Consider the following 27,017-nt stretch of genomic DNA (forward strand, 5'->3'; position numbering starts at 1 on the left):
TTTTCTTTTGACTTTGCTTTGCTTCCAATTTGAACATTTTGTAAAACTTTTTGGTAACAACTATTTCCTAAGTGTTTTCCTTTAATAAACTTCCTTACTGCTTATTGATATTAAGTAAGGTAGTTGTTCCAGTAGTTCTTTTTAGATATTGGGTGGGGATAAGGGATCTAGGATATGGTCATGCTGAGTAAGGCATCAATATGTGCTTTATAAATACTAGTAAATAGCCAGTATGCTTGTAATATGCAAACTAATAATAAGCAACTATGTAATGTGAATGTGAAAGTGAATGTGTTCCCTAAACTAAAGTGATAATGCAGTCTTTTTTCAGACTCTACTTAGCAACTATACAGCATCTTTGTCACTTGAGTTGTTGTGTTATTTATGAACTGTATGTGGCTACATTGATTGTAACTAACGAACACTGTCAATGGTTCTGACACATTTTCACATGCAATATCTGAACAATACAGTGCAGCTGACTTAATAGCCTTAAAAATTTGACAGTTAGTCAAACCACATTTTTTGAACTAGGTGCAGTTTTGGTACCGTTTCAGTAACAGTGGAGAAATAGATCACCAGATATGTGAGTGAACAAATGAAGAAGGTGACTTGTCAGATATGATTATCAAAATGCTTGTAGTTGCATAACACTGGCCAAAAACTGAAGCAAGGTTCATGCTAATGACTATTCCTAATTGCCATTCTGAGATTATATTTGCCATTTGCTGGAAGTTATTGTCATTTCCAAATACTTAATTCTGAATGTCTTGCATAAGAAACCATTACAGTTTCCTTTGACAATACGTCAGTATAAAAATCCAAGCTATTTTTCAGTGCCATCACTCATACAATTCATTTTATGACATAGATTGTGCTGAACTGAAATCAAGATGTATGCATAACCGTTAATGTACTTGCTGTTGGACCCCACCCTTCATCTGAGAGTTTTTATCCTGTAAATAGCTTGGAGGCTATTAAGTTAATTAATGGCACATGAAGAGTGAGGATCACCCAGAATCTCAGTCTCATGCAGTTTTTATCCCATTGTCTTGTTTCTTCTTTATTCTTTCTTTTCTCATTTCTTCAGCGTCAGACCAGTCCAATACCCCAAATACCTCTGTTCACAATCCAGGCAGACCCAGTGGTCATGTATTACTCATTCAGAGATTCCATTCATTGTAAATATGGCTCTGGCTCCACCTTCTCTCCTCTTGCTGCTTAATCCTGCCAACATCTTTTTCTCCAATGAACTGTTGGTATGCTGTGATTGTCCAAGCCAATACATGGCAAGAGGGTACTGCTAGGAAGTGAAGTTATCTCACGTGGTCCAAAGAAGAGAAAAGCATCAAGAATGTGGGGGGTTAACATCAGGGGGGAGGGTGTTAAACTGATCTGGTTTGCTCTGATGAATATATCTGTATGTGATTATTTTGACAGCAGTTATAAACCCATAAGGCCTGGCCCCAGTTCCTGCTCTTGTTGATTTAAACCACTGAGCCCCATAAATAACGGCTGATTAAGTGGCTGCGCCAGCTCTCTTAGCCCAATTTACCGCTGCCTGGGTCTAAGCGCTGTGGCCCTAAATGTGTTCTGCATTAGTATTACTGAAGAGGAGTGGGAATGCAGGGTGACTGGTCCCATGAGCCGGAGTAAGCTCTCAGTGAAAGAGGATTTAATAGATTTAAACATCTTTTGATAATCATTTGAGCAGACCTAAACTGTGCCTTGATTCAAAGGAAACATGGCAGAGACATTCTTGTCATAAATATGTCACGCTAAGTAAACTCATTAGTTACAGAAGTCTGATATTTTAGATGCAAATAAATGTACATTCACTCAAACTGCTCTGTTAATGTCAATCACTTTTTGCATTGTGTATCAACAATCCAGCTGCCGTTAGTGGCATACAAGAGTAGCCATTGTTGTTTGAGGATAAATATTGGTTACTAGACGATTTGTAAATTAATGTAAAGCTTTAAAAATACTGTAATTTAATAACTTTTTAAAACATAATCTTAGCAACTCTTGAAAGAAAAGTAATTTTTTTCTTACTGTACGTGAAATTGTGGTGATGCCTAAATGCACTTGTAGCATTGAAATGATTCTGTGATTTATAGTGATATATCACTTAATTTATTTAGAAATAATATAACAATTTTAATTATCTGCCAATTATTGGTTTCTCTGCACAAATAACATAATTACATAATTATCTGCCTATATTGGTAATGAATTGTTTTTTAGATCAAAACTTTGTGTATAATAACAATATAATAATATGAATTATTATTATTATGCAAATAAAGTTTCAGTACTACAGTTGGCCACTGAAGTGTGAGAGCTACCTCCAGCTGTCACTTATCCAGTTCAACAGTGCAAAGACTTGGCGAGCAGTCTTTCTGACAAGGTAAGCGGGCGCAATGGTGGTAAGTGTGCTTTGAAATGTCATTACCCCCTCTTTAGTGGGATAACATTTCACCACTTTAGATTAGCCACCCCAGGTCCAATCAACACATTTAAGAGGGTGACCTCCACCTTCCCCCTCCATAGCGCGCAGTGAGATGTCTGAGATGATGGCGCTGTGTTAACCTGGCCAAGGGCAGCATAGCAATAACAAACACAGGATCACAGAACCAGTGCGACCCCTGACCTCACAGCCCTTGCCCAACACTACATAGATTGTTATCAAAGGAATGGCTTCAAAGAGACCCAAAAAAGATGAAGAGGAAAGAAACAGAAACACACAAGAAAGTTTTTATATTTATTGTTTTATTAGTTTTTAATATATATATATATATATATATATATATATATATATAGAGAGAGAGAGAGAGAGAGAGAGATAGATATATAATCTCATTATTTGTTGATTTGATGCAAACACTAAAACATTCTTTTTCAACTTTTAATATTAAATTACTGTTTTAGAACAGTGGTGGGAAAGGTCTCTTTAGTAACTAAACCTTGACTAATGCTAAATATCCATTTTAGACTTTCTAGAGTAATGCAAAATGAAGGATACTGTGTGGTTTGCAGCCAAATACTGTAGCTGTTTTCTTCAAATCTGTGATACTTTGCATTAAAACATGTCTCTTGTGCATGCCACTGAGTCATAATTGTAAATGAACTGAAATGTAGCCTACAAACATGTCACAGAGAAAGAGGAGGATCAAATTCTGTGGTACTGCTCTGAGCCGAGTCTGACAGACTGCTCTAGTCCAGAGCTCTCAGACCTGATTGAGGTTTTAATAAGTAAGAGTAATATGACCTGGCTCCAGTCCCCATTTCTCTCTCTCTCTCTCTCTCTCTCTCTCTCTCGCTTTCTTTGTATTTTCTCTGTCCTTTCACTCAGTGGTTTAGTGCATCAGAAACACACAAATATATTCCAGCTTTGGGAAACTTCACAGACTCAGACTTCACGATTCAGAACTGAGAAGGTGGATCAGTGATGTGTAACACTACTCTATTGCTATAACCCTCCCTACTTTAACAAACACATCAGCTCACACGGCGGTCGTGTTCCACAAAAAAAAAAAAACCCTGTTTGTCTGAGTTTAAACCTCCTTTGGCTTAACCCTTAGTTGTACTGACGTTCGTCAAGAATAAAACATCAGTTTGCTACCGAAAGCAAACTGTAAATCAGACTCTTTGACAGACGACAAGCCAATCAAAGACATAGCTGGCAATGGCACGGTCCTTCATTGGTGAGTAGCAGTAAATGATTCACACTTAGTGTCATAGTTCCGCCCAGTTGTGAAACCAAACTTGTGCAGGCCGCTTGCTTTCACTGATTGACTAGGCTGTTCTTCCGCCAAACTGCTGTCAGTGAAGGCTGTGAGAGTTAGAAAAACCAGATGTCCGGATGAAGAGTCATCTTCCTTTACATTCTGCTTGAACAAGCGGTGAGTAAAAAGGGTAAGATCATTTAATTTGACATCTATCAGTTCAGAAACTTGTCTACGGATATCTGGTTAAATGTTTTTCGGACCATTCACCATTGCATTAATTGAAAAGCCCAAATTTACAAATGGGTTTTACTGATTGCTGCAGTGGTGTATTTTTGTGTACTCAAAGGTGTGTTTGAGATGTTTGATTGGTTGTGGGCCTCATTCTTAGGAATTTGTTTATTGTCCTGGTCACTATTAGAAAGTGGACTTTGGTCCCTACTGCATTGGTGACGACACAAATGGCATCAGCACCAGTAGCTGTAAACTACTCCCATCCGTCCTTTCCATCACCTAAGTCCCTGAGACGAACCTTTGATAAGAGCCCACTCTCCTTGAGTGTTGTGAATGTGTCTATGTAAATGTTGATTCTTTGTCTAGACATCTACTGGCTTGCCTGTTCTCCTGTTACCTGTGGTTTTGCTAGTGATGAAATGATCCACTTGTCTTAAGATGATTTAGGTTGAATTGTTAGGATTTAAAGGATACTGTCAGGGAGGGAAAAGGATTAGCCAGTGAAACAAGATCATGGCTAAACCAGGTAGAATTCGGTGGGTTCAGTTTTAAGCTGCTTCAAATATTGATTACATTTTTATAGGCACAAGTTGCTGTTCAAATGTATTAATTTATTCATTCATTCATTCATTCGCATACAAACTCATACAGAACGGATATCTCTATTAGCAAAGTATACCATAGAAAATGTTGCATTGATTAAGCCTTTGTAACATAAATTTAAAATCAAATAAATAAATAAATGTGTTTTGTCAGTAAAACTGCAAAATAAAGTTCATTATAAGGATGGTCATACATGTGATTATTGCTTGAAAAGCTTTGGCTAGTTACTAATATAATTTGTAAATTTTTCAGTTTAAATGTAATTTTAATAAATATATTTCACAATAATTTTTTTTAACTTATTTATTATCTTTATGGTTTTTTATTTTATTTTTAAAGGGAGAATGTACATGTATTGAGCACGTGTCCATTATGTAAATGTGGCAGATTTATACCATACAGCTTAGTTTTCATCTGCAGTCCCTGTTTAGTTTAGTGGCATGACAAACGGCGTCAGCATCAAAGTGTTTATAAAATTCGAAACAATGATTACTCGCTAATATTATTTTACAAAACATGCATAATTTAAATATTTGTACCCACGTGACGTTTATCGTACTTTAAAAAAAGCAACATTATTTAAGCTCTACTTCATACATACATATATATATATATATATATATATATATATATATATATATATATATATATATATATATATATATATATATATATATCCATTTTGAGCAAGGGTTCACAAAACATTCAAATTGCACAGCTCTTGATATCCCCTTGCCTTTTCTAATAATTGTGCTGTGCTTCTTACCTTCAGACCTGCGACGTCCCTTGACGAGGTTCCATATCAGCTGAACTTAAATTAAATGAATAAAATAAAATAAAATAAAATCATTAACAGCACTGTGCGAGTTATGTGGTCGGTCAAAATCTCATCTTGCCCAACAGACGCCCTGTTTTTCATGTTAAGGGGGCAGATCACATTCTTAAGGGCCCCTCCTCCGTTTTCAAACGCGGGATCAATTTCTTTTTACTCTGTTTATGTTATCATTTGTAAATCTTACCAGAACTGGACCATGAGGCACAAGGGGGGCTCGTACACAGTCTAATGAAGTATTTACAGATCATTCCAACTGTCAAATACTTTTGCCCATTGACATAGTGCAGAGTGCTCAAGCTTAACAACTCGCGCGTGCTTTCCAAAGCCCTGCGTGAATGTCTCAGGTCAGGCGGATTTCATCACAGGTAAACACTAATGCGAGGACCTGCAGAATCTGTAGCTATTTTTTACTTTTTAAGGGTGTTTTGTGGAGTCTTGGCTGAGAAGGTTTTTTTTTTTTTTTTTTTTTTTTTTTAAAGAACATTTCATCCTAGTTCCACTCAGTTATTTCATATGTAGGCTTCTTCCGTGCTAAACGTTCTCGTGAAAAATTATATGATTTGCAGAACACATACTGTTATATATATGTATATAGTTATAGTTATTGTTATTAAAAGTGCAAAAAGTATCAGGAGAGGTTCTTTAAAAAAGGCGATCCAGTTTTTTCACCATAAGAACCTCTCCTGATACTTTTTGCACTTTTAATAATAATAATAATAATAATAATAATAATAATAATAATAATAATAATAATAATAATAATAGCATATTACCACTACGGAAATTTGTTCTAAAATCTTGTGAAATATGCAGACAAGATGGTCTTCAGTCCAAGCATTAGAATGAGAAAATACGGGGGGAATCGTGACCTCTGAGTTAAAGTAGTGCCCCTTCTATTAAGTGTTTCGTTTACAAAAACAAATGGGCTTAACATTTATTTGGGGCGTGTTTCTTTTTTTTTTTTTTTTTTTTTTTTTAAACAAATTCTATTTCGTATTTTTTTTTACGTAACCTACCATTGCCTCTAATAATATAGCAATATTAATAAAATAACGATTAGTTTTCGTAGGCCTAATATAACAATAAGAAACCAATTAAAGATTTAGATTTAGAATAAGTGTGCGTGTGTGTTGGGGGGGGGGGGGGGGTTATATTTTTAGTGATGGCTTCCTTTGTAATTTATTGTTTGTGATTGCTGCGTAACTTTAGAAATCACATTTTTAAAATCATTTCAACTTATGTCGGATCTTTTACGATTGGACTAACTCCTATTTCCCAAATCAATATATTGCACGTTATGAGAGCATTTAGAGACCTAATTAGGCCAAATTATTTCAGAATTTTAGATTATCAAATATTATTGAATATGAAATATTTATTTGGCAAGACAGACTTTTATAAATAACAGTGCTTAACAACATATTAATGAAAGGGCTTACTGTCTGTACTTGTGACTGCCATTATGCAATATACAATGAAACAGACAAAGTTATACCTTAATTCAGGCCTGTCACGTGGCATGCACAGACTGCAGATTATCATTGCAAATCTGATGTAACGATTCCCGGAAGTAATGCACATTGGCTTTGCAATAATCGACATGCATCAGTTTATTCATCTTTCATAAATTGTGTAGTCTTGTTATACGCTGAAAGGAAAGACCATTTACGTCTTTACTGTTCTGAGAATAGGATAGGCTACTTGAATAAATATTAGACTATTGTTATTATTATTAATACTATAGTAGTAGTAGTAACAGACTATTAATGAGGAATAAATGTGGAATATTAACGGATAAAATCTGCTTTAATAGTGCAATGTTTAATGTAAATAGTACAGTTGGTTGAACACAATCAGCCTATTGTTTTACACACAGAATTAATATGTATTACAGAAACTTTGTAGCGAACATAATAGAATGAGAATATATTTTTTTTTCTGATTGTCTCTACTATTGACTTATTATTTACTCTTTATATTATCTGAAAACAATTGATCAGAAACTGTATATGGGTCGAGCAAATGCTCAGGAACTTCATAAAATCATAACATTCGTTTACAAAAATAATTTAGTAAAATGTGTAAACGTTATGTTAACAAAATGTGTGTTCTTTCTTCCATATGATTGATCATCGTCACCTTTCAAGAATACGGTAGTTCAGTTTCCTTGTAAATTTTGCAGATTATCCGTTTGTGGGTAAATTTAGTAGCTGTAAAAATTTAGTATTCATTTATTACTTGAATCTCCCACCACCTCCACTTCACCTCAACCCTGTACATAAGCATAAACTATCACACTCCATACAATAGGCTACAATTCAAAACTTCCATCTGGAATCACGATAATTAGAGGTGTAGGTTTGTTTCTGGCCACTAGACGATGCTAGTTCCACATTTACTCCTCAAAGACCAGTCAGAGTAATCAGCAATGACCTAAAGGCACTATCACCTTTTCAACACAGACATAACTTATACAAAACGACTAAAATTTGAGTGATTCGAGATTATGCTCTTAGCTTTTGTTAGGTGAAGTTTAAATCCTTTAGATACATTCATATTTTTATACACAGTGACTGCTCCAGATAGGTTTAGTAGCCTATTATATACTTTGTTTTTAAAACTGTTCTAGTTATTGTCATCATTGATTTTAGATGAGACTTTCACTGTCGATCTGCATAAACTAGCCATAAACCTTTGTATAATGTAGGGCTTCCTCAGTCGTTATTTAATTACGTTTCTGGGACGTAATTAGGACGAAAATGGTATCAGACATTTCTCATTAGTTACCCCATATTTAAAAATATATATATATTGTTGAATCTTTGATCGAACGTGGATTCAGTAAATTTGAGTTTGGTTTACTTTGAGACGGTAGCGCCCCGCGATGCAAACTGCCACGTAATTGTTGTCTTGTTTTACAAATTCGTCGAGGAAATTACATCTTTTCATTTATTAGTTTTCTCAAACAGAATAGTTTTCGTATTTCTGAAGTCTCCGGCATATATATTTTTAATTGTTTCACGGTTTGACTCTTTGTGCTTGAATGTTGTTTTGACTTACTAGTCAGCTAATTTTAGATCCCCAGAAATGGAAAAAGGAGAGCTCGTGGGAACCGTAAGAAAGATGCTCAGAAAAGGTTTTCAAAACCAGAACTCAATAATTTAGATGTGCTCGAGACACCAGGTTTTTGCGTGCAAGAATTTCAAATCAATACACCACAGTAATGTTATTAGTAATGTTCATTCACACTTGGTTAAAGATTGTTATTCATAGCAATTATTACGGTTTCTGTAATATTTATATAAAACAAAGATAGCATAATTGATTTTGGTTAATTATTTATATCTTATTTTTAACCAATGTAATGCAATGCATACATATAGGCTAAACATACGTAAGCTATATGTCTATCTATTCATTGGGGTAAATTATATATTTTATTTACTAACTGTAAATCAGCAGTTACGTGGACCAGGCGATAAAATATTACATTTCTCATAGAAGTCTTATTTACGGATTACAGTCAGCGGTTTCACTCTACATTCGTATACCATAAGAAACTATATTAACAAAAAAAGCGCGCGTTCTTTGATCTCAGGGTAGACTATAAGATGTTTATTATTTTTATTGATGAAATTAAAAAAACTATCAACGATCTGATCATTTTGGATTCAAGTATTCAGCCAAATATTTAGGTTTTAATTTTGTTATTAATTTTGATTGGATCTTTGTTCGTCTCTTGAAAATTCCAAAGTCTTAAAATGTGCAGTTTTTCATAAAAACGAACGAAACATTGTCAATCACAGAGCAACAACAATAATCACAATAATAATAATATGACAATAGTAATAAATATTAGGTAATGTTTTCCCATGTAATATAAAGACCTGTCATCTAACAAAATATTCGTATATTCAAACATAAATGTTCCATTTAGTTAGTGGAGTTCTGAAAGGAACGGAGCATGTTGCTGAAACAAGCTAAACTTTAGCTGATGGTAACATTCATGTATGTTTTCATTCTGTCAGTGAACACTAACTCGTTTGTCACTATACATTAAAATAGGAACAATTGCACTCACCTATTCAAGTTTACATGAGATGAACAGGCATCATGCAATGCTTCATATTTTATTCATGACTGCGTCCTGTCAAATTCTGCAAGGATCACAGTTAAGAAGTCCATCCAACTAATATTTGATTAGGTTTCGTGTAGCTTCATTCTGACCAGCAGACAAGATAATTTCAAGTTCTAGGCTACATAATATATATTGGTCGACTGCATTATTTAGTCCGTGTTAGCAATGCAATTCCATTTTGCCTTTTACCTGTCACGCAACACTGCAACACCATCATCGTGATCATTATCTGGTATTATATTAGTGACGAATGAGGTTGAAGTGTTCGCTCACACCCCCGTGTGTCTCAAAGCAGCAGAGCAGCCAACTGCGCACACCATTGTGCAGTTATTGAGGTCTCATTAAACCATCACAAAGGTAAGTTTTTTTGTACAGACATATGAATGCTTCCTGTAAAGCTGAATGTCTGCATGAATTTTAATATTCATGTGATGCAGCTTATTTGTGGCTAGCTCTGAGATAAAGACTACGAAACTGAGGTCATAGTTGTAGAAATGAGCAAACGGTTGAAGAAGGATATTTTTAGGCACTATATTCCAGAGAACAAGTTTTCAGGTTTAACTTTGATAGCTTGTATTGTGATATGAAAGTTTTGAGAGCATATAAAGACAGAGAGACCCTAAAACATTGGGCTTCGACATGCACCATGCTCACACCACCGCTGCGCAGAGTGCACATCACAAACCGCTTCACAGTCTGGACGATTTTCGGTCTTTATAGCTCACGGCTTGTTGAGGTGGTGTCATTAGTGCTGTTTTGAGTTGTCTTCCCGACTCAGGACCACCAAATGTGAGTCTCTCACTTCCAGTGTGCTATGATAGAGAAATCAGCCATTATAAGGTGATTCCGTTAAAACAGTAACAACTCCGCCATCGACACAGAAACTAAATTAGTTGCATTTTAAGTAGTAGGTGTTTACGTGAAAGTGCCTCATCCAAAACAAGGTTTTTCCATTAGCCTATCCGTTTGAACATTAACCCACAAATCCACATGTGTAGCTTTCCCCCCGCAAGATTTCACGTTGCAGGCTATTTTTTACTGTAGCCTATGTCCATATCACTGTTTAACGTCTGTCGAGCAGATCAGTCATCATTTCTGTGCCATTTCGTTTGGTTTAACAAGTGAAAATGTACAAGACATCGATTCATTCATATCGCGTAAAATGCACTGAAAACAGAAACCGGTGTGCAATTGATCAGAAACGGTTTCTCAAATGCAAGCAAATGGTTGAACTAATAGCCTTTTATAACTGATGTCAACAAAGGCGGCACCAAAATAATTAAACGGCCTAATTATTAAAACCGAAGTCAAACTTAGAAGCTAAACATAAGTTCAACTAAGCTGTTTTATTGATAACTTATACATGGAATGAATTAATTACCTACCTTGGACAGCCCCGTCCCTCCCTCCCCCCTCCGTCCCTCCCTGTCACACTTCCACGTTTGCTCTCCAGTCCTCCTCCCCTCCCACTCCTCTCTCGGCTCTCCGTCAGTCCGTGCGCCGCGCAAGGGAGAGATTGAAAGTGACACACTCACATTGTTGCTCTTGAGATTTTGCGCCACTTTAATAGGTGACGTCCGCATCGCACAAAACCGATTCTTGACGTCTGTTTTAGCTTGGTTTCTATTTATGTGCATGCAGCAACATAGATGGACGTTTTTAGATTTTGATGCTCTTTTTTTGCGCCCGCTGCTGAGGTTTTCAGTTCTGCCACGGACACTCGTGACTCAAACTCGCGGTAAACGGTGACAAGATTCTGTTGCTACTTTCGGAGAGATCGCTTCTCGGAACTTCTCGGATCTCTGTGCTGTGTTGAGTCTCGTGCACTGTCTTCTCTCTGTTTTTCCCTCGCGCGCGCTCTCTCTCTCTCCCTCTTCATGCTGTCTATCTCCTGCTACCTGTACCCCTCAGCTCGGAGTCTCTCAGTTCCAGCAGCTCAGACACAGCGCGCAGAGCACGGAGCCCAAGTGTCCAACACCGAACCCGACCGTATTTAGACCTCCTCCGAGGCAGCGAGAAGCCCAGCCCTGGATTCAATACTTTTAATCAATGGACAGAGCCCTCTCAACGGCCAACCGAGGTACCGACACGCCATAAGCAGTAAGTCCAACAGAACATAACTTTCGTCTTCTTTCATCAGATACTTCATATACATTACTGCTACTGTAACAACTGTTGGGGAACTAAGTAGGCTTTAAAATCGAGCTAACCCTTCTGAATACAGTTAAACATAAATGATATGTTTGAATATTCGTTGAGGCCTTTATAAAGAAAAATATATAGGCCCATTAAGCAGTTTAGAAGGCCATGGAAGTTTTACATATTCCCACTTAAAGCGTGCTTCTCCAAGACACGTGCAAATCTTTTATTTCTTTCTTTTTCTTTTTTTTAATGAGTAAGCTATGTCGGTGAAAGATTAAAATATTTGATAGTGACTGACGTTGAAAAAGTAAAATGCAGAATGCAGCGGATGAGGGGGAGACTTCGTTTAGATATTCACTATATTAATGTTTTTATGAAAGAGATCAATAATAATACTAATTTAAGATGTTTATTTAAGTTTAATTCCAAATATAATTGCAATACACGAATAATAGCTTCGTGCAATTAGCTTTAATTATTACAAAACTCAGAAAAGTTCAAACAAGAGCACAAGAGTCATGCACCTTGTGTACTTTCGATCTGGTGGAAATGTTAATAATGCTTTTTCTTTGAAGAGTATAACATGGTTGATATTCAATTACAGCTAAACAATTAATTTAATACACATGTCGAGATTCTGTAATACATTATTACTCTTTACTGACGAGTGTGTTTCAGTAAAACCCTTGATGTGGAACTTGTTTAAAAATATTTTAAGTTTTTATATTTATATTTTTACAAATAAATTATGTAAAGTTATTTGACCATCTTAAAGCATTTTTGAGCGGAAATGCTGTTTTTACTCCATCCGCAATAAGGTTAGGCCTCGAGTTTAGCTTCACACGTGTTTGACTTTTATTTCTGTAGTCTCAACGCCCTCACGTTATGTGTGTGTGTGTGTGTGTGATTGCCATTTTCATACGTTATTTTATTTTATTATTTACTTATTTATTGAAAGCCTATTTTTTTCTTTTCTAAGTCAAAGAGAGGAATCTGAGACTTGATTTCGAAAACGTTATGCTTGTTGTATTATTTTGTAAAATAAATGAAAGAATACCAAAACAAAAACAAAGCTATTATTCTGTGCAATGTGTTAAATCATTTTCAGCCTTAAGAAACTGACGATCATGGTTTATTTACCCGTAAAACGTTTTTTACCGTTTAACAATATTTTTCTGTTGTTTAAGAAGGTTGTCAAATGTGGTGGCATACATTAAAAGTAGCTAAACAATATCTCGCTGATGGTTTATGTATTGTAAAACCCCGTACTTCCTGTTTTTTAGCTACCCCACGTTTTTAAACAACTGCTACTTTAGTTTTCATTTATATATTTATGTATTTTATGAGGAGAAACATCCTTTATTATAGGGGAACCTGAAGCAAAAGATCGGACATGATATTATGATTGTTTTATTCAACGAAGATTACCGATACACTCTTTCGATCAAATTAAATTCGATTAAATTATATTATTACATTACACAATTACATTGAGGTGTTTTTAAAAGCAAATCTGCAAACTCTATAAAACAGTAATTTAGGTGTAAAATCGAACACGATTAGACATGCACCACAGAGTAAATCAGAATAACACAACAACAAGTCTATGCATTTTTATTACCATCTGACAGTTTCGGGATATATTTTTATTTCTTTAGTTTTAATGGCAATGTGAGGAAACCTGTGACCTGCGTCTGCTTCAGTAGCAGGTAGTCTGAATTATTTGGGCGCAGAAGTAGACTGCTCGTTAAGAAGTCCGAGATCTTATGTCAGAAATCACAATATTCCTCTTTAAGAGTACAAATCTGTGAAGTGAAAGCGAGTGAGCACTTTTCCTTTCAGAGCCCGTGAATTTCTCTTTAATATGAAGATGATGGAAGTTAACTAAATCGTCTTTGCTAGAAGCCAAAAAAAAAAAGAAGAAGAAGAAGAAAAAAAAGGTAATGAAATCGCTATCCTTCTGTTGTCGAAAACCATACACATTACATCGAAATGGAAACACAATCCAGAAGAAAGTTGTAGCCTACTCTTATAAGACTCTGGACTGTGAAGTAAATAGCTAAATAAAAAAATATATAAATAAAAAACACATGCAGAGTGCACATGATTTGTTATTATATTACATGCGATATTTTTTTCCCCTGTCAGTTCAAACTCCGAGTTATGCATCACTTTAAAACTTTACAGCAATGTATTTGAAGAGTCACTCACAAAATCATTCCTGTGCAAGAGGGAGGCATGGTTGCTATATAGCTGCCATCAGCAGTAGAGATCATTCTGTTTCTTTTTAAAGTTACATTGATGTATCCATTATTCATTTGCACAAACTTGGCCCCCATAGCCAGCGGAGACGTTTTCTTAACCAGGACCAAAAGGAAAAACTAAACGTTAGTTAGTCTCCGTAACAGGGAGGCTCTATACGTCTCAGTAATTTTGCAATAGATGAAAGCCTCTGAGGATCTCGCGCTTTGTGGAGCCAATCACAATGGATCAAATCCAGCATTTATTCACGGCATGTTTTCTCCAGCCCTATACCTGCAGGGACTTCACGGAGAGTTCAGCGCCAGATATTTTTTTACTTTAGCCTATACTTACAATACCTGTTAATTAATTTGCTTAATAAATAAGACACGTGTCGTTATATCTGTATGGAAGTTTCAAGGTGCCTAGAAGTGTCAATAAATAAATAAATAAATAAAGCATTTGACATTTGACCAACTGCTTGAGCCTATATTTACAATATGGCATTGCCTTATTGTTTTTATAAAAAGGTGTCTTTGTAATAGTCTACTGATATTTCAAGACAATTCAGTAAAGCATTATGCAAAGTTTTGAAACGTCATTCTTCCGCTGGAATATAGTCTAGTCGCTGAAAGGTTAAGCTGGCCCATGGGTGCCTCACAGTGATTCACAGATGTACATTAGTTAAGTTAACATGTTTGTGTCATATCTGTTTTATTATTGTGTATCTTAGCAGAATTGGAACACTGTACCGGTCGAGCATCTCTCTGGACCAAACATATTCGTTTAATAGAATAGGCCTAACATGAATTCGCCGCAAATATCTCGTCAAGGCCTGCTAACTTGCATTTGATCGCGATTCCTTCGATTTTGGTGACAACTGAATTAGCCTTTTTTTTAAGCGCTATTATTATTTTAAATAAATAACTTTTTTTTCTCCTCTGTAATTTTTTTTCTCAGAGAAGATTTATATATCATAGTAAGTTAAGAATCGCTATTGCCCATGGAAAGATACCGTTCATGCAGTTCATTTCACAGTTATATGTGGCTAAGTTGTTAGTTAAAGCTGATATTAAGCACCCTGTCAGCTAACCTTTTAGTTTAACTATCAGTTAATTTTTTGTAAAATTCGAACAGTAAAACCAAAATACAACATAAATAATTCTCGAAACAGCAAAAAATGTAAAATGTACATTATGAAAACATCAAGTTATTGTATTCGTCAACAAAAATTGTATTTAATAACTTTAATTTAAACTTTAATTTAACTTTTGTTTTAATATGAAAACTTTTATTTTTTAGTATTTTTTATTTTGTTATTATAGTCTTGTAGTCCTGAGAACACAGCAGGCTTTCACATAAAATCTGTCATTAGCCTATACTATTGCTTGAATATGCAAGTAAGGTATTATTGTGCATATTAAAAGATCTTTGAACTAGGTGTTTAAAACCTTACAAAACCACTGCAAAAAAGATTTCACTCTAAAATCCTTACTGAGATATATTCCTTTTGACAACCTCCCTGTGTGACAGCTAGCCCCAATATATATTTATGTATATATTATCAAACCATTTAACACTACATACCTAAATCCAAACCGCAGTCACCAACTCTCTCTCTCTCTTTGTGTGTGTGTTCATGTGTGTTTTATAGCCCTGCGCAGTGTAGTCTACCGTGTGTGATTTTTGTGAGTCAATGTGTGGTCCCTGCAGTGTCAGAGCAGTGAGCCTGCTCTGTGGTTTCTGTGCGTTGAGTGTTTGTGTACACTTTGTGTTTGTCCGTATTTGTGTATGTGCGAGTCAGAGAGCAAGATATTTAGGGAGAACATAATAAACTGCTGCTCACTCTTTATCTTTTACTGTCTAAGATGTTTATTTAGCAAACTAAACGTGCTTTCAGGAAGATTCGTCATGCCCTCTCTTCATATCTGAATCTATATATTCTCTGCACATGTACATTTGCACACTCACCGACATTGCTGCCACTCTATTTCTTAATTCTTCTCAAATCCGTAACATGAACACTTTTCCACTTCTATCTAACATAGCTTTACTCCTAATGTATATGTCTAATTGCCTCAATATCAAATGTATATTTTATTTCATATATTCGTAAGAGATTTATTTATTTAATATATTTTTGAGAAACTATTTGAATATCTGGAATCTCAGGGTACAAAAAAAAAATCTGATCTCCACTTAATATCCTAATGATTTTTGGCATAAAAGAAAAATCTGTATTTTTGACAAATGCAATGTATTTTTGGCTATTGCTACAAACATCCCTGTGCAACATAAAACTGGTTCTGTGTTCCAGGGTCACATATGTATGTGTATATTTACACATACATCTAAGGAAGTCCCAGTATCGAGCTTGTCTTGTTTCCACTGTGATCATCTGTCTTGGTTACAGTTTGATCTGCCATCAAATTCATGGGTGATAAGCTGCTATCTATTCTTCCCTTCCCAACGCACACACCTGTGAGACACTGAGGGGCCTTTAATACGAATCCCTCAACCATCTTCACCTGCTTTATCTGTACCCTGAATGAGCCGATGCTTTAATAACCCTGCAATAAATGAGTATCACAGACCTATTCCCTGGTCAATAAGGTTAACGCCTTAACATGTTGTCAACACAAAGATACCATGATACCACCACGTTCTGAGCAACACACAGCTTTATCTCATCGCTCATTTGCATGCCTATCCTTATTAGTTGTTATTAACTGCTGTCGGGTAAACTTTGAGTTGGAAACAAGCAAGAAATTGGATACTCTTGTCCTGCCAAACACTATTATCCATACCTAATTTTTTATGTCATCTTTGTGTCAACATTTCTGCTTCCCTTTTCCCTTTTTCCCCCTTTTTTCTCAGTGTCTCTCAATATCGTTCTCTTCTCTGTGTATACTGACTGACAGTGTGAGGATAGTCAGATCAGCAGTGTCGTTTACTGCCCTCAGTTTCCTGTGTGTGGTACAACTGGCAGCGGCCACTCTCATTGCCAAAGAAAAGAGTGCAATGTGGAGGGGAGAGGAAGGTTAGCAGAAATCGTATATTGCATGCTTAGGAGAGAGTGTGGTCGTCGTAGTTTGGAAATTTGAGTCTCACGGGATCGGAGTTCTGTTCCACTCCCTCGTCTGGCTTCTCTCATCTACCCCTAAACATAACAGTCATTAGTTATGTTTGTAATATGTGGCTGCAAGCATTACAAATAAAAATGGAACCGTGTATCTGGTTTTGAATACCTGTTGGTCTAACACTGAAATGTAAGGTGCTTAGTATCTTTCAGGTAGTATGTAAGCAAATTTGTAATAGCTGTACTATGCTGTTAAATGCTACAACCTCTTCTGTATTTCACAGTGCTTCCTGCTATTAATCACCATACTGTAAGCAATTTCTTCATCTTGAATCAAGATCTTGCTTTAATTATTTTTTTGATCTTCATAATCTTTGTCGATTATTCTTAATAACTTGCACTGATTAGACATCTATCTCTATTTCTAACTGACGCCAACCAGTTGGAAGGACAGGACCAATCACACTTTTATGATGACTGTAAATGAAATAGTTCACCTAAAAGTGAAACTCTGTCACCTTCCCGATGTTCCAAACTTGTATGCCTTTCTTCCTTCAGAGGAACATAAAAAAAAAAAAAAACAACTACAAAAAAAGTCAAAAGTCATGTTTTAAACAATATGAGGGTGAGACAGTTATTATAGATTGAAACTACAGTGGCAGAGTTCTTTTATTAATAGCTGTCCCGTAAATGCTTTATAATCTTCTAATGGATTTTTTAAATTTAGAAATAAATAAATTAGTCATTTATCTCCAGCCTGTTGATGAAATAAAGGAATACACTCTCTGTCGATAAAGCTTTTATGAAGTAGTCTGAATATTAGCTCAGCAAAATCTGGATGAGATTTTGTGGTGCTGAATTACAAGATTTTTACCAGCATAATCACACAATATCTCCCACCTTGCATTTGAGTCCATGAATTCCAAAACCTTGAATCGCAATAGTCTGTTGCAAAAGTATCCAAAGTAGTGTATCATAATTATAAGTGTACCTCTTCAATAGGCTTGTATTGATTTGTTACAGCAGGTGTGTATTGACCAGAAGAAACTTTTACAATGCCATCTTTGCATAGCCACTGGCATCTCCATACATGAGTGACGGGCAGACAAACTGGAGCTGGTTTTATCTCCCCATCAAATATTTGCCGGGGTGGAGAAGGATCAGAAAGATAAAGAGAGAGCGAGCGAGTGAGATTAGCATAGAGATGAGAGAAGAGATTCAGACAAGGTCTTGATTGGGATCGGAAGACTCATTAAAACCAGGCAGGTTTGGACCTGTGAAGCCCAGTGAAGGAAGGAACAAAGACAACCCATTAGTGTCAGATGAACTAAGACTGATAAAATACTTTACAGTGCGAATTGTAGGCAAACAGATGTAAAGCTTTCAGCCTCACTGATGCCAATGAACTCAAGTGCAGTGGCCATTGTGTCCATTTGTGGTTACATCCTTCATATTTCTCGTTTGGCTCAGTGCAAGTCTGAAACATTTCAAGACACTTTTTGCGAAGAGATTTTATTTTACCCCTGGGACTGCAAGTCTAATGGGCAAGCCCGCATCATAGACGAGCTGTTAATTAAAAGCAGATCTGTTCGCCTCATAAGTGGATCACAGTGATTTTACACATAGCAGTGGGTTGTATCTGTTATAGTTTAGGATCTTATCCTCTGTTGTTACAGAGGTGCAGTGTTTTCCAACTTTGTGCCATTTTAAAAAACTTTGACATGAACAGAACTATAGAACTGAGAAATAATTGCTGCATGTACACTGGGGTAATATCAGTTTTAATTGGAAAGCTGTGTTTAATGGGTGGTATTAATTATATATATATATATATATATATATATATATATATATATATATATATATATATATATATATATATATATACATGCGAGTGTGTTTTCATAAGCATGCATATCCTTTGTTGTACTGTATTGTTCGCACTTGAGCTCTATTAAACTGTCTCAAAGGCTCTGTAAATCTTTTTTCTCTCTCTCCGTGTGGGTAAGTACATTGTGGATCATCAGTTCTTGTTCCCTTAGTAGCACACTAACACATTTATTTCCATTCAAATGCCCTTAAAGTGTTTTTCCTCCCATCCGCTTATTAAACACTAAAGAATTCAGACACTTGATTTCTGGACCCACGTTAGGTTTTTAATCACGCAGAGGCTAATGTTTTTAATTTATTATTCATTTTAAAAAATTTAGCTCCAGCTTGTAATTCTCTTTGGAATTTTTTATGTTCCATGATGTTTTTCTCGTCAGGGCCAAAGGAAAGTATGATGTTTTCTGCATAACCACTATGAGAAGAACAGCAGAGAGAGTGGACATCGAAATCTATTGATCAATCGATCTGTCTGTCTGTCTGTCTATCCGTCTATCCATCTATCCATCTATCTTTTCCATCAGTATCCCTCTGTATTTAGGAAGTGATATGCAAATCAAAGCAATATGTTCCTAGTCTTTAACTTTTGGCATGGACCCAATAGAGTCTGGCACTGACTCTGATGGACATTACCAATATTAAAGGTTTGGCTGAAAAACAAAGACCTCTGAAAGGTCCATAGCTCAGATTAATGTGTGCCGACATCCATGTGCATTCAAAAATACTATATGTGCATGCATGCACATACAGATATCATTTGAAAAACTTAAAGTAACTTAATAATTCATTAAAAGATTTTGAGCATCTTTGCTTTAATATATATTTGCATAAAGGTCTGTAATTTTGGCTACACATTCATATTTAAATACACATGCACATAAGTTTACATTCCCCATAGATGCTGAAGCAGAACGAGAGACTGGGACTCAGCTTTTCTGTTTGCTGATGGTGCTGATAAGATGCCAGCATCCTCTTAAACAATTCACTGTAGGACATAAAGTTTGATATCTTTGAGTTGTTGTCTCTTTTAGTTGTGTTTCGAGTCAACAAAAGGGAATCCTTCGAGTTGTGAGTTTCCTGATCAACAAACTTTGAAGAGAAATGTTCATGAAAGTTTATTCTTAATTTAGATTCAGTTCTTTAAAAATTTAATAAGAACTTTAGCATTTGATTCGTTATAGGGTTTATTGGAACCAAATGATGAATTATCATGGTTATGGTGAGGACGCAAACATTTTATTATTTATTTTTTTAATATGTTAAGCATTGTTGTGGTTTTATTTTGTATAACACAGATTTACCAAGCAAATATTTTGGTTATTGGATATACAATTTATGATGTTCAGAAAAAAGTACATGCATCAATGTTGTATTGGCTGTGTTCTCTGTGTCTCAGGTCCTTATCCTCTGGCTGGTGTTCGCCCTTTAGTGTGGAGGGGGATGGAGCGTGGCGGAGGAGAGAGCCCTCACTTACGGGAGAGCCCTGAGCGACGGGGGAGCAGCAGTCCTGATATTGGTGGCCCCCCACCAAAGATGGGTCGTGTGGAACTTAACGGCAGTCCCACAGGTCACCGTGGTCGCCACAATGGGGCCCCACAGAGACCTCTTTGCGGTAAGACACTTATAACTTTGTCTTTGTGTATAATATACACTTGTTATATTTTATTCCTTAAGTTTTTCCTCTTTTATTAGTTGTATGTTGAAGAAAGACCACACACTGTGGCTTAGTGTGCTTGAATTCTAGCCACTTCCTCACTGCTTAAAAAAAAATATTTTGAGAGAACTATTATAGAATTGTAAAAATGAATAAAACATTAAAATAAAACATTAAAACAGAACATCCAGCTAGGCAGTTTGCCTGGTTCTATCTAATTTATCTGACATTAAAAGAGCCAGCCCATAGTGCATGATGCAAATCAGTTTAATCCCATACACCATTTTAAATCTGCTCACAGGAGTGTTGTGGCCACTATAAGCTCAGGGAGTTAAGAAGTGCCATATAGACCTGATTTATTAATCTTGGCCAGTTATTGATCGCAACAGTAGTGTGTGTCAGAAGGGAGGTCATATTGATTACAGTGACCCCAAAAATGGCCACATACAGTGATGTGGTCACAGCTGTGATTACTGAACGGCTTTAAATATGTTTTTACACATGGGTAGTTGACACATAACATGGATATGGACTTTTTAAATTCAGCATCAAAACTTTCTAAAAAGAATCATCAGATATTTTGTTTCTAGACAAGTTTATTTATTTGGCTTGCAAATAGAGAGGTGTGCAAGTAAGTCGAATGGTTACTACCATTTAAAAGAATCAAAAGAGGTGCTCTTTTTATATTATATGAAAATTCAGCTTTGCCTTCACATGAATAAATTACTTTTGAAAAATATTAAAATAGAAAACTCTTTTTGAATTGTAATAATATTTGTTAGTGTTGTGCTGTATTTTGATCAAATGAATGCAGTCTTGGTGAGTATTAGAGACCTCTTTCAATAATTAAATTGAATAATTATATAGCATACCAACAGAAAAATTCTCAACGGTAGTATGTATGTATGTACGTTTATACATATAGTATATATGTGTGTGTGTTGTTTATATAGTTTTAGATATATTGGATACCATACTGCAGGATACTGATGTTAGCTACTGCTTCAAATATCATATATCATATAGGGAACACACAGCCTGTGTCCAGTAACACACAGCCTCAGCAAGTGTCATATTCTATCATCCTTCACAATGTTATGGATTGGGGCAAAATGTCACCAAGGTCAAACTGCATTCACCTTGAAAGTGAACAATTTGTGTAGCCAATCATAAAGCCACATATCAGATATAGATTAGATATTTTTAGAGGCCAAGACCTTAACGTCATGTTCTGTGAGTTTGTTCGTGATTGTGTGTATGTGTGAGTATGACTTGCTGTACAAAACTGCTCTAATCCATTTGATTTGACAGAATATCTAAGTAGAATAATTTTCTGGAATAGGTAGAAGAGGGAAGTAACAGGTCTTTCTCTTCCTGTACCCTGGCAGATGGACCAAATGGTTAGTTTTAATCAGAGGTTGTCTTGAAACGGTCTTCTCCAAACCTCAATGGAACACTAGAGTGGGCCACACACATATCAGACATGGACTCACTCAGAATCACTCACACATGCCTGCATTTTTTTTAAGTATCTAAAGCAAGATTAATTTCTTCTCAAATTTGCATAAGACTAACACTGGTTTTCAGAAAATATAGTTTTAATTAAGTTTGTGTTTTACGCATTCAGTAGTTTATTCATGTTGATTCAAGATATAATTTATGAAAAGTCTTTTGTTGTTCTTCTTCTTCTTATTGTTATTATTATTAAATAAAGATTTTGCTTCTCAAGTAAATTTATCTTATTTTCAGGCTGTTATCAGCTATTCTGTCTGAGAAACAAGACAATAATGCTGATTTATTACTTTATCTTATGCATGTATGCATTTTTTGCTGTATGTTCTTTGCTGCTACGTATATTTCAATTATATACAGTTTAAAGCTGGTTACAGTATAGTCTACGGATATGCTTACAAATTTTACAAGCCTATATAACCCTTAAATGAAACACTTCAAAATTAATGCATAAATCTAAAAAAAGTGTTCAGGCAATGTGCATTAAAACAGATAATCAAAGAGACAGAACTACTTACTCAGTGTGAGCGTTTCACTCTACATCAAAACACAAAACTCACACACAGAAATGAGTCAGACACATGCTTCACACACATGCTGTTGCCTTATGATGAAGCTGTGCTCATACAGGGTACAGGGATGAGCCCATGGGAGCTAGCGGAAGAAAGAGAGAGAGACTGCTGGGAGCTGCTGTGTGTTGACAGTTATATTTCCCTGTTGGGGGAAATTCACTTACTCGAATTGGCACCAGCCCCTGGCCTGTAATTCACTCCATAAGAGCATTCTGAACTGGAAGCCAGGGTGATTAATGGAAAGGAAATAGAAATATAGGAATTGACTGATTAAACCAAGGGGCTCTGGGAGCTGTGCGTGAATGTATATGCATTTGCATGGAAGTGTGTGTGTATAAATTAGGAGAGAGTTTTGTACTGCTCTGCTCTTATTAGTACAACTGGGATTTTGCCTAATGCTTTCAGTCTGTAATTTCTAAGGTGTATTAATTAATAGTCAGAAAGCTTTTGAGCACTTCAGGGAAATTGAAAAACCAACGGATATTTTAGGCCTAGATTAACCAGAGGAAGCTTGGGTGGGAGGTGTGTTTTTCAGGGATCATTAGGTACTGCATACTATTTCTCAACAAGCCGCGAATGACTATGCATCTCAACATCCCATTAAAAGACAGGACTCTGTACCCACTGAATCACTTGCCAACATATTTTATGGATTAATCATAAATGTTTTTAACTAAAATGTTAACAAAGTCAACACTATTAAAATGATGTGTTAAGTTGCAATGCAATGAGCCGTAACCTCAAACACTGAAGGCAGAAAGGTTTGCATATCCGTTGGTGGCTCATGCAACTAATTTAATTAAGTGACCCTGCCGTTAGCATGCAGTCCGTTGACTTGAGGAGATATCAGCTCAGCTGCCCTGACAAAGTGAAGGGAGGCACCATAAAAAAACTGATAGCTTTAATGGAGTATAACGTAGCTGGTTTGATGGTTGGTATGATACACAATCTGAACAGTTTGTTCATGTATTTGCATTGAGCTAGGAAACCTGGGACAAGCAAATTACCCTGACCAACTTTAATCCAAATGCAAGTAATGAAACCATTAATCATTAATGATTTCTAATGAAAACACTTCTCTTGTGAACAATACATGGTGATTATTCAAAATGATGCCACACTTTATTTAGAAATAGAGTTTTGTAAAAATATTTGTAAAAATTGTGTGGAAAGAGTCGTAGAACATCAGCTCAGTCACTGGACTTCCTTTTTAACATATATTTAGTAATTCAGCACTTCTCTCTTGACCATTGTTTCTCTAATGGTTTCTATACTGTACTTCTCTACTTTATTGCAGGTCTGATGATTCCAGTCTTCTGTGTGGTGGAGCAGGTGGATGGAGGGATGATATCAGATGGCAAGAGCCGGGAGGAACATGCAGAGTTTGTGCTGGTCAGGAAAGACATCCTTTTCACACAGCTGGTTGAGACTGCACTCCTCGCTCTTGGCTACTCCCACAGTTCTGCAGCCCAGGCACATGGTGAGCTCAACATTGTCCCAGACTCAGAGTGCCTGTTCAAAACAGTTAATGAATTTATCTTAAATTACAGTAAAACCAATAATAAATACATAATGACTAGAACTTCACTCTTCCAGTTTGACAAACCAGAACGATATCAGGTATTTTAACATTTACTTGATATACTATTTAGATGAGCCAAATGTTACATAAAAATAAGTGTGACTAATTGTACTGAATGTGCATGTAGTGGTGTAATTTATATATTATAATTTGTAAAAAAACAACAAATAAATTTTTAAATAATCTCAAGGAAATAAAATGCCACTTGATTTTACAACTTAAGTGTACTTTTAACTCTTAAGTACACTTTTTCATCATTTTTTGAAAACAGTGCACTTTTTCATCATTTGAAGTTTAAACCTGTAAATTTATTTGAAGTAAATTTTAAATCATGTTTTAATCATCTTTTGTTGAGCTTTAAATAAGTACACTTGTTGATTTAACATAATAAAGCAAAGTACTGTATTATAATTTTATTTTTATTTCGTTTTACTGTATTTGCAGTGTTTTATGTGATGTTACATCTAAAATGAATATTTTTTTCAATGTACTAATTTGCATTCAACATAAATGATATCAAAGTATATTGCAGTTTACCATAAATTTTTGTTGGTACATTTGGCACTACGCTTTAACCATATTTTAAAGACAATAGAAGTAATTATGAAATTACACATACAAATTTACTTTATCAGTCAAATCTAAATTTAAGTTGCAATGAAATTTAACTGAGTATCCGAAAACTTTACTTCCAGCTCTTTTAACTTTACATTCAATTATTTTAAACTATATTATTTCCGTAATAAGTACTCTTTTTAAATGTTTTAAATGTAAAAGTATAGTAAAATGTGAATCTTTCACAAAAGACACTCATTTTAAAAACAAAGTTCATTCATAATACATAAACCATAATAATTTATTTATACTTCAAAACCCCTATATATGTAAATGAATCAATATTTGTAAATGCTGTAAAACATTTGATCACTGTTAGATTTTGATACTTTAATTGCTTTATGCATTAATTAATGTTAATGAATTGAAACTTACTGTAGTGTTATGAAATTCTAAATTATCATATTTATTTCTTATATAACTGGATTCCTGAATTAGTGTACAGTAGTGTGGAAAGCCGTGTACAGTATGTATTGCACAGTATGCAGTCCTCAAGCCCTTTACAGTTCAATGCGATTAGAGTACCATGGAGTGCAGAGAGGAGGTCCGGCTGTTGAGATGTTGACAGGAGGATATACTGTTTTGGGATAATGTGTCTGAGAACACTGAGGAGGAAGGACATTTGTTCAGCATAACAGACAGTCTGAAAATCTCATTAAACAAGAACAAAGGAAATGGCGAGGCAAAGAATGCAGTATTTTCACGTCACAAAAAGATGCGTGTGAACTTTATTTGTGTGTATGTATGTCCAACTTTGTGGGAATGCATGTTTGTGTCTGCTTAAGGTCTTTGTACTCTCACAGTATGGGTCCATTTTGTGTGTGTGTGTGTGTGTGTGTGTATGGAGAATGTTTATGAGTATGTGGGCCAAAGAAGCAATATAATGCTTTACTTTATTGTTGTACACATGAATGTCATCTCCCAGTAGATTGAGAGTTTACTTGTATTCTGTGAAGTATGAAGAAAATGTAAAACAGTCATTACTTCATGTTGATCCATGGGTAACAAAAGACATCACAATTTACTTCATAGGTTGAGCATTTGGCATTTATTTGAGCTTATTTTTCTGTAGTGTTTGTAGTCACAGTTCATGCTCTGTACGTCTGACTAGAACAAAGTTTACTGTGCTACAGTTTATTGAAAGTATTGTCAGAAAACCGAGAGCGAAAATTGAAGGCCACATTTCAACCTTTAATTAAAAGATCATTTAAGTCAGGCTGATGAAATGTCTGCTACGTTTTTGTAGTGATTGTAGTTTTTAAAATTAAATGCTGCGTGGTTGTGTTTGTGTGTGACTGCAGCTTGTTATTCATCAAAAATAATGTTAGATAAGCATTCTTTCTCTCGTTTTACTAAATATACACAGTAACAAAAACAGAAAAAACACGAGTCACTCGTAGGTCAACAACATGTCTTTAAATACACTCGAAGAGCCCTTTAGAGATTGCTTTGAAGAGCCAAAAAAAACTGATCAATATGTTACCCACACAGCGACTCAAGCCGTGTGTGTATCCTCCTAAAATACCATTATGTGCTATAAAACGAAACAAGTATGCAAATTGATAGAAGCGGCATTATGATTGGAAAGACTAAATAGTCCTGTCTGGCCCACACAATGGCGCCACATCTGTGAGGAAGTCCCAGACGCTACTCCCCTAAACACAGAAACACAAGCGGTTACTTCTGTACAGTCGCAAAACAATATCAAAAGGACACGGAGGAGGACAGGACAGCACTGGAAAACAAACCGTTTAGGCTGAATATAATCCACACACCCTCACAGTGATCGGTTCAGATGAGGCCAGATAAAATAAAAGGAGAGGGTTAGGGCTAAAATGATGCCCCCACACTCGCTCACACATACTAACAAGCTTCTCTCATTATGAAGAAGTGCACTGACTTCAGTTTACTCCTGAATGAACGATAGAAAGAAAGAAAGAAAGAAAGAAAGAGGGGAGAGCTCTCCTCTCAAATGAATACTTTTTTTGTTTTTAAAGCAAGCGTTTATGTTAAATGAATAATTTCTGGCTTAAATTATACATTTTTTCCTCTGTGGTTCACAACCAAAATTACACAGAGTCCCATCTATTTTCTCCCTGTTTGAATTGTGTCCTGCATAGCTCTCTCGTAGTGGTATATTTAAGCTCCTCTCCCAGCACCGCTGCCTTTCTTTAATTAGCCTGACCAGTAATTAA

The 27,017-nt window shown here is 35.6% G+C and overlaps 1 protein-coding gene across 4 annotated transcripts in view; it reads left to right on the forward strand.

The window, feature by feature from the left end:
- The first annotated feature begins 2,926 nt into the window (after positions 1-2,926).
- LOC113053143 (DNA-binding protein SATB2-like) overlaps positions 2,927-27,017 on the forward strand; it is a 51,347-nt gene continuing 27,256 nt past the window's right edge. For 2 of the 4 annotated variants that reach the window (XM_026217912.1, XM_026217915.1), the window contains exons 1-3: positions 10,984-11,638; positions 20,284-20,499; positions 23,923-24,105. In XM_026217912.1, the coding sequence (XP_026073697.1) occupies positions 20,328-20,499; positions 23,923-24,105 (355 nt within the window). In that variant the 5' untranslated portion in view covers positions 10,984-11,638; positions 20,284-20,327. Of the gene's footprint in view, positions 3,906-9,837; positions 9,896-10,983; positions 11,639-20,283; positions 20,500-23,922; positions 24,106-27,017 lie in introns of those variants that run through there. The other 2 variants (XM_026217914.1, XM_026217913.1) reach the window with 2 other exon arrangements.

Source organism: Carassius auratus, chromosome 34, assembly GCF_003368295.1.
Source record: "Carassius auratus strain Wakin chromosome 34, ASM336829v1, whole genome shotgun sequence".
In the NCBI taxonomy this organism is placed as follows: Eukaryota; Metazoa; Chordata; class Actinopteri; order Cypriniformes; family Cyprinidae; genus Carassius; species Carassius auratus.